We start from the raw sequence: 8,845 nt of genomic DNA, 5'->3' as shown, positions 1-8,845 counted from the left end.
TTATTTATCTGTGAATAGTTTCATGGTGTCACAATTATGCACGTGACTAAATTATACTTATATATCAGATTCTTTGTCCTAATAATATTCTGTACTTTTCTATACATTTACAGGGTATGATGATCTTGTCATCTCAAACCTTCTTGGGGACAGGGTAGTCTCGGAAATCTCAGACCTGTCGGAACATTGTTCATTGAGGCAACCAGTCCAGAACCACCAACTCCCAAAACGAGCTCAGCCAACCACCCACAACATCTAGCAAACCAATTTCCACTTACTCATGAATTGATTTCACTGGGAGACTAACTGAACATTTGATTTATGTGGAAGTTAGGATTTTCAGTTAAGTGAAACCTGACCAGCAAACATGCTTCAAACAGACTCTGAGTTCACTAAAGCACGATGGGTCTGTACCCTCATAGGACTGGGCTTTTACCTGGTGGACATTGTGACCGATGTGGGACTAGCAGTGAAGTACTTCCTAAATGGACACCTGGTCTGGGCTGGGCTGACTCTACTGTTTGTGGTGATTGGGTCAACGGCCACACAGGTCTTCAGCTACTCCTGGTACAGAGATGACACGAGGAACCCACTGGTTAACCCTGGTGGAGACAGGCTGATATCTGGGATGAACAGAGGAGGACTGATTGGACTCCATGTCATGCAGATGGGCATCTTCACCAGGTATGTGAAGACGTGAGGTGAAATGTGATTATTATATCTGTTGTCAACTTTATAGCGATGTTAGCTTGAGACGTTCACAAGATTAGGGTTGCAAACGGAGGGTGTATTACTGGAAACGTTCAAAGTTTACCAGTAAACTACCAGAATTTGGGTAACTTTCAAGGATTTTATGTAAATTATTACAAGACATCTAGTGGCCCTTTTGGGTACTCCAGATTATCACAGGTGTCTGAAATCATCTCTGGCCCTCTCTGTGGCCTTATCATGCGTAAAATATAGGAAATAATTGAATAAGATGATTTAAAAATAAAAAAAGAGAGTGACAAAGCTGTAAAACATTTTCCTAAATATAAACCGTCAATTTAGTGAATACCATTGGTGTTTAATATGAGGGTTTCAGCATGAAATATCATTCTTACACACTTTTATTTATTTTTACAATATCGATATGTCTTTGTTGTAAATGTTTTGGTGCCAAAATGGTGGTGGTTATAAAAAAAAGTCAATAGTTGGAAGACTTGCAGAGTTAATTGAAAACAATGGTATTGTTGATATGTTTGTTCTATGAGATAATCTTCATCAGCTAATGTCACTTTTTTTTTTGTGAATTTTGTAGCATTTATGTAATCAAAAAAAGTTAAAAGCTAACGACATGCTAAAATGTATTTTTTATTTTTTTTAATACACCACCTGCCTTTGACATCACCAATGCTATGCACTGCTTCACAGCTTAATCAAAAGGCATGTACAAGATATGGCTAGATTGCTGTGTAGCACAACTCTGTTGGCAGCCAGAGACCGTGCTACCAGTAAGTTAGTCGGTTATAACGTTGGCTTCCCCAACATTTTTGGTTAGTTGCAGCCCAAAGGCCGGCAGATGGCGATATTGAGTCGTTTCATCTTACCATCCAAAGGGAATCTATGCCCCCCCCCCACCCCGCTATACCCTCGTATACCCCGTGGACCGGTTCGTACATTATCCATTCAGGTAGCACATTTTCTTCCTTAACTCGATTTAATGTCGAAAAGGCGAGGGAAAATATGCATACTTTCTAAATGAAACACTGTTTTCCACCACAATGCTACAGTGGCTAAATGCTAGTCCCAGATGTTGCGTATCACGTTCAGCCAATCAGGTTGCAGCAGTCTGTTTATCTCTATACCAACACACATCTCTCTCTCTCTCTCTCTCTTTCTCTCTCTCTCTCTCTCTCTCTCTCTCTCTCTCTCTCTCTCTCTCTCTCTCTCTCTCTCTCCTCTCTGTCTCTCTCTCTCTCGCCTCTCTGTCTCTCTCTCTCTCGCCTCTCTGTCTCTCTCTCTCGCCTCTCTCTCTCTCTCTCTCTCTCTCTCTCTCTCTCTCTCTCTCTCTCTCTCTCTGTCTCTCTCTCTCTCTCTCTCTCTCTCTCTCTCTCTCTCTCTCTCTCTCTCTCCTCTCTCTCTCTCTCTCTCTCTCTCTCTCTCTCTCTCTCTCTCTCTCTCTCTCTCTCTCTCTCTCTCTCTCTCTCTCTCTCTCTCTCTCTCTCCATTAGGTACTACCACCTGTTGAAGACGGGATACAGGGCGGTGTGGTCCAAGTCACCCGAGACTGTTGACTGCTCCAGAGAGGTCCACCTGGCCCTGTTTGGCCAGGCGACCGATCTGAGCATGCTCAAACTGTTTGAGACGTTCCTGGAGAGTGTTCCTCAGCTCCTCCTCCAGCTGTGCATCCTGCTGGGCCATGGACACAAGTCCATACTACAATGTGAGTACTCTCTGTGTGTGTGTGTGTGTGTGTGTGTGTGTGTGTGTGACAGAGAGAGAGAGAGAGAGAGAGAGTGTGTGAGAATCTGTAGCCGCAACTTTTTTTGGATACTTTTGTTTGAGTTCCCCATTTCTCTCCACACCACACAAGAACCAGACCCTCTGGTCTGCTGCTCTCCTTGTGAGTGAGTGTGTCTACCACAAACCTCAAATGTGTCACACGACTGTCTCTCACATGCCTGTGTCTCTCACATGCCTGTCTCTCACATGCCTGTCTCTCACATGCCTGTGTCTCTCACATCCCTGTGTCTCTCACATGCCTGTGTCTCTCACATGCCTGTCTCTCACATGCCTGTGTCTCTCACATGCCTGTGTCTCTCACATCCCTGTGTCTCTCACATGCCTGTGTCTCTCACATGCCTGTCTCTCACGTGCCTGTCTCTCACGTGCCTGTCTCTCACATGCCAGTATATTAAGATCCTTCTCTAATCCGTGTCTCATCTTCCCCTGTCCAGGCATCTGCATGGTGGGCTCATTCATCAACATCGCCTGGGCCATAGTGGACTACCGGCGCTGTCTCCGCCGATCCTTACCCCAGGTAATTAGAATAACGATACATAATACACTGCTCAAAAAAATTAAGGGAACACTTAAACAACACAATGTAACTCCAAGTCAATCACACTTCTGTGAAATCAAACTGTCCACTTAGGAAGCAACACTGATTGACAATACATTTCACATGCTGTTGTGCAAATGGAATAGACAACAGGTGGAAATTGTAGGCAATTAGCAAGACACCCCCAATAAAGGACTGGTTTTGCAGGTGGTGACCACAGACCACTTCTCAGTTCCTATGCTTCCTGGCTGATGTTTTGGTCACTTTTGAATGCTGGCGGTGCTTTCACTCTATTGGTAGCATGAGACGGAGTCTACAACCCACACAAGTGGCTCAGGTAGTGCAGCTCATCCAGGATGGCACATCAATGCGAGCTGTTGCAAGAAGGTTTGCTGTGTCTGTCAGCGTAGTGTCCAGAGCATGGAGGCGCTAACAGGAGACAGGCCAGTACATCAGGAGACGTGGAGGAGGCCGTAGGAGGGCAACAACCCAGCAGCAGGACTGCTACCTCCGCCTTTGTGCAAGGAGGAGCAGGAGGCCTGCAAAATGACCTCCAGCAGGCCACAAATGTGCATGTGTCTGCTCAAACGGTCAGAAACAGACTCCATGAGGGTGGTATGAGGGCCCGACATCCACAGGTGGGGGTTGTGCTTACAGCCCAACACCGTGCAGGACGTTTGGCATTTGCCAGAGGACACCAAGAGGGGCAAATTCGCCACTGGCGCCCTGTGCTCTTCACAGATGAAAGCAGGTTCACACTGAGCATGTGACAGACGTGACAGAGTCTGGAGACGCTGTGGAGAACGTTCTGCTGCCTGCAACATCCTCCAGCATGACCGGTTTGGCAGTGGGTCAGTCATGGTGTGGGGTGGCATTTCTTTGGGGGGCCGCACAGCCCTCCATGTGCTCGCCAGAGGTAGCCTGACTGCCATTAGGTACCGAGATGAGATCCTCAGACCCCTTGTGAGACCATATGGTGGTGCGGTTGGCCCTGGGTTCCTAATGCAAGACAATGCTAGACCTCATGTGGCTGGAGTGTGTCAGCAGTTCCTGCAAGAGGAAGGCATTGATGCTATGGACTGGCCCGCCCGTTCCCCAGACATGAACCCAATTGAGCACATCTGAGACATCATGTCTCGCTCCATCCACCAATGCCACGTTGCACCACAGACTGTCCAGGAGTTGGCGGATGCTTTAGTCCAGGTCTGGGAGGAGATCCCTCAGGAGACCATCCGCCACCTCATCAGGAGCATGCCCAGGCATTGTAGGGAGGTCATACAGGCACGTGGAGGCCACACACACTACTGAGCCTCATTTTGACTTGTTTTAAGGACATTACATCAAAGTTGGATCAGCCTGTAGTGTGGTTTTCCACTTTAATTTTGAGGGTGACTCCAAATCCAGACCTCCATGGGTTGATACATTTGATTTCCATTTATAAATTTTGTGTGATTTTGTTGTCCGCACATTCAACTATGTAAAGAAAAAAGTATTCAATAAGATTATTTCATTCATTCAGATCTAGGATGTGTTATTTTAGTGTTCCCTTAATTTTTTTTGAGCAGTGTATAATAATATAGAATAACATAATCACATGATCATATACTGATATATGGTAGTGGGTTCGATCCCCGGGACCACCCATACGTAAAAAATGTATGCAAAGTGACTGTAAGTCGCTTTGGCTAAATGGTTTGGCTAAATGGCATATTATTATTATTATAATAATCACATGATCATATACTGATATATATATATAATAATAAAAACACCCCCTAGGTCCAAGAGATGCCGTCTGGCCTTCCTACCTTCTTCTACCTCATGTACAAGCTCCTGACCATCTCCACGCACATCCTCAGCCTCAGCCTCTTCCTCATCCTCAGCCTGTACAGTGCCCTGGGTATGGCTGTCCTCTGGCTGGCCGGGACCCTCTGGGCCCATTGGGTCCACACTGACTTCTGCACGTCTAAAAGCCTAGAGAGGCTCTATCGGACCATCGTGGGAGTCGTCCTCGTGTTCACCTTCTTTAACGTGAAAGGACAGGACACAAGATGGCCGATGGCTGTGTACTACGTCCTCTATGCGTTAGTGAACCTCTCAGGTCCCTTGCTGCTGGTTCTGGTGAGGCCAGAGGCCGAGTCTACTGAGTACTTCTGGCCGGTGACTCTGCTGATATTTGGAGGGACTGTTCTAGGGCTGGCCTGTCTGCTCCTGTATTATACTGTCTGCCACCCCAGAGGGAAGAGTCTAGAGGCAGATGAGGTGGATGGACACATGGGACAGGAGAGAGAACCAGATACAATGCTGCGAATGAGCAGCTTCCTACAGCTCTGAGGCTCACCTTCCTATTTACCGCTTATATTCAATGGAGGAGTTAAAGTGGCAGTCAGAAAATTCAAAAAAACAACAAAGGTTTCACCCAGACTCTTTGTTTTGTTAAACAGCTAAAGGGATGGTTTGGAGAAATGTAACTGCTAAGACAAAAACTCTGGTTGGTGGACTGTCTAGTTGGTGGAGTCTGACTGTCAGCCTTTGGTTTTATGAGTCACCTCAGCCTTTGGTTTTATAAGTCACCTCAGCCTTTGGTTTTATCTTATCAGTTTCTGTTCCTCCAGTCGAACAGCTGCTGCTCCCTTTTACAGTAAACGCTGCAGGCTAGACAGGTTTTGTTAAGGTTGTCTTGTGACATCATATAATGTGATCATTCTCACGAGGAGATCGAAGTCTCTTCTCTGAAAGCCCTGAACAGGTAAAAGGGACTCTGATATTTGGCCACTACCATATTGCCTATATCTTTCAGGTCTGGTGTCCTCAGCTGAGATGAAGGAAGAGGACATATTGAGACACAGCCCCTATCTGTGGATTCGTGATGTCAATACCAGGGAAAGCGGGATAGCTAGTCAGTTGTACAACTGAACGCATTCGACTGAAATGTGTCTTCCGCATTTAACCCAACCCCTCTGAATCAGAGGTGCGGGGGCTGCCTTAATTGACATCCACGTCATCGGCGCCCGGGGAACAGTGGGTTAATTGCCTTGCTCAGGGGCAGATGTTTACATTGGCAGCTCAGGGATTCGATCCAGCAACCTTTCGGTTACTGGCCCAACGCTCCTACCCACCAACGCTCCTACCAGTGGCGCTCAGTGCCGTTTATGATGAGGGAGGACGATTTTATTTCTTTATGAGCATGGCCTTCTTCTATTACAGCATGTTGACTGACTGTCATTCATATTCCATTCACCCAGTTTAATGTAACAGCGATAGGATTAGGCTACTACATGATACTCACATTTTCCCTATACCCATCATGAGGTTGCTACTACCCTGATCACGCATAAACACAGTTCACTTTCATTTCATAGCAGCCACGTTGTATTCCTTCTCGCCTCTATGCACTCTCCTCCTCTCATCTTTTCCCTTCGTTTGTGGACTTCAATGAACAACACATCAGCTGTATGTGACCAGGCAGAAAAGACCTTTCCAAACCATGTCATAACCGCCACACCCAGCCTACATCGTTGTCCCCATATTAGCTAAAGTAATGTAGACCGGCAGCCCCGGTGGGAATAAATTAATACAACCAAAAGCTTACCTTGACTTGGAAGAGTTCTGGTGTTGTGTTGGATAGTCATAGCCAGCTAGCTAACATATCATCCCTCTGTTTGAGCAGGGTGTTTGAGTAACTAAACTAGCCAGCTGCATTTGCTAGCTAAGTAAGTGAAACTGAAAGTGAAAAAAAAGAGAAATCTCTCTCTTGCTTCTCCTTCATTTTTGAAGAAATTAATTGTTGAAAGACTGTTGATTGGGTGGACAACATGTCAGTTCATGCTGCAAGAGCTCTGATAGGTTGGAGGATGTCCTCCGGAAGTTGTCATAATTACTGAGTAAGTCTATGGAAGGGGGTGAGAACCAAGAGCCTCCTAGGTTTTGTATTGAAGTCAATGTACCAAGAGGAGGACGGAAGCTAGCTGTCCTCTGGCTACACCATGGTGCTACCCTACAGAGTGCTGCTGAGGCTACTTGCAAAACAGTTTGTTTTAATAAATTATTTGGTGACATGTGAATATATTTAGTATAGTTTTATCTAAAAATGATCACTTTTTTCAATGTTTTAAAATGTATATTTTTATGAAATTCACTGAGGAGGATGGTCCTCCCCTTCCTCCTCTGAGGAGCCTCCACTGGTCAATACAAACAGAGAACACAAGGTGACACTGTTGTCTTCCTTTACAGGTTATGGCCACCTAGCCATTGATATGTTACGGACTGTTTTATTGACCTGCCAATGACTGAAAGATGTCCAATTTATTTATTTAATCTCTGACACACTTTCACTTTACACAGTTCCTGCCAGTGTTATTCTGTCATTTGATCTGTATTAGTACTCTTATGTTCTGTGTAGTATTTACTGTCTGTAAATGCACTTTAAAACAAAAAATATATAATGTATTTAACAATCAAATGTATCATAAACTATCCTCATCAATACAGTTATTACCCAGATTAAAGATGAAATAATCAACACTAGTAAGGGTCATTTCAATGCTAATGAAACATAACAAACCAGGCTACCATCAAATGAAAGAGCTGGGCACGGTGCTTCCTTCAGGCTGGGGCTGAGGGGGCTGACGTGTGCCTCTCTAGCGCGTCCCAAATGGCACCCTATTCCCTATTCGGTGCACTACTTTCGAACAGAGCCCTGGGATTCGGTCAAAAGTAGTGCACTAAATAGGGAATAGAGTGCCATAAAAGTATGCACTGTAGGGAATAGGGTGGCAAAAAAATTTGTGCACTGTATAGGGAATAGGGTGCCATTTGGGACGAGACTCTGTCTCTACGCCCGTCGGCCTCAGCCTCCGCCCCCTGAGCTCACCTGGGAGGAACGCTGATGACGAACTGCAGTGTCCCTGAAACGGTAGTTGGCTCTCTAAAATAAACACTGGGCCGAGCCGGGCCGAGCCGAAGGAGGCTTCCTGACTTGTTTAGACCTCCCTATTGGCTGTCTCATTGCCGTCGGTGATCAGGCCAACCACTGTTTTGTCGTCGGCAAACTTAATGATGGTGTTGGAGTCGTGTACGGCCACGCAGCCGTGGGGGAACCGGGAGTGCAGGAGGGGACTAAGCACACCACCCCGAGGGGCCCCCTGTGTTGAGGGTCAGCGTGGCGGAGGTGATGTTGCCTACACTCACCACCCGGGGGCGGCCTGTCAGGAAGTTCAAGATCCAGTTGCAGAGGGAGGTGTTCAGTCCCAGGGTCCTGAGCTTAGTGATGAGCTTGCAAGGCACTATGGTGTTGAACACTGAGCTGTAGTCAATGAACAGCATTCTCACATGATTTGCCTGGCTAACTGTAGACTGACATAGGCTAGCTAGCTAGCTCGCTCTGGGTTTCCATTTTAATGCTTATGTTGTTACTAAAAATCTAATTTAATTGTGGAACATGTTGTTAAAATACAGCATTTCATCAGACATATTCTCCATTCCCAATATTTTGGGACAGGGATCTTTTTCCATGCTTTTACCTGCTCTAGGTCTCTAGGTTACCTGCTCTAGATTACCTGCTCTAGGCTGGTTGTCTCGGAAAAGCTCTGCTCTGGTTTTTGACGCTTTCAAACCTGAATTCAGTGACTTCACACCTGAAGAGAGAGAAAGAGAGAGAGAGGGAGAGAGAGAAGGGAGACAGAGAGAAATAAAGAGAAAGAGAGAGAGAGAGAGAGAGAGAGAGAGAGAGAGAGAGAGAGAGAGAGAGAGAGACAGAGAGAGAGAGAGCAGAGAGAGAGAGAGACAGAGAGAGAGAGAGAG

The 8,845-nt window shown here is 46.0% G+C and overlaps 1 protein-coding gene across 1 annotated transcript; it reads left to right on the top strand.

Annotated features, from left to right (window-relative positions):
* Window positions 1-367: 367 nt before the first annotated feature.
* Window positions 368-5,377, top strand: LOC121570277 (XK-related protein 9-like). The gene is made up of 4 exons (XM_045219796.1): window positions 368-684; window positions 2,214-2,425; window positions 2,940-3,022; window positions 4,823-5,377. Exons 1-4 carry the CDS (start codon window positions 368-370, stop codon window positions 5,375-5,377), a joined length of 1,167 nt encoding a protein of 388 aa, XP_045075731.1.
* Window positions 5,378-8,845: the final 3,468 nt, after the last annotated feature.

The sequence above is a fragment of the Coregonus clupeaformis genome, unplaced genomic scaffold, assembly GCF_020615455.1.
Source record: "Coregonus clupeaformis isolate EN_2021a unplaced genomic scaffold, ASM2061545v1 scaf2752, whole genome shotgun sequence".
Classification (NCBI taxonomy): domain Eukaryota; kingdom Metazoa; phylum Chordata; class Actinopteri; order Salmoniformes; family Salmonidae; genus Coregonus; species Coregonus clupeaformis.
The sequence above is the reverse complement of the archived record's forward strand: the minus strand, read 5'-3'. Positions and strand labels throughout refer to the sequence as shown.

What these genes read in the sequence shown, in the direction of transcription:
- LOC121570277 (XM_045219796.1), top strand. Translation starts at nt 368, where the DNA reads ATGCTTCAAACAGACTCTGAGTTCACTAAAGCACGATGGGTCTGTACC. An exon ending in CAGATGGGCATCTTCACCAG is followed by an intron (nt 685 to 2,213) that starts GTATGTGAAGAC and finishes TCTCTCCATTAG; the next exon opens with GTACTACCACCTGTTGAAGA. An exon ending in ACACAAGTCCATACTACAAT is followed by an intron (nt 2,426 to 2,939) that starts GTGAGTACTCTC and finishes TCCCCTGTCCAG; the next exon opens with GCATCTGCATGGTGGGCTCA.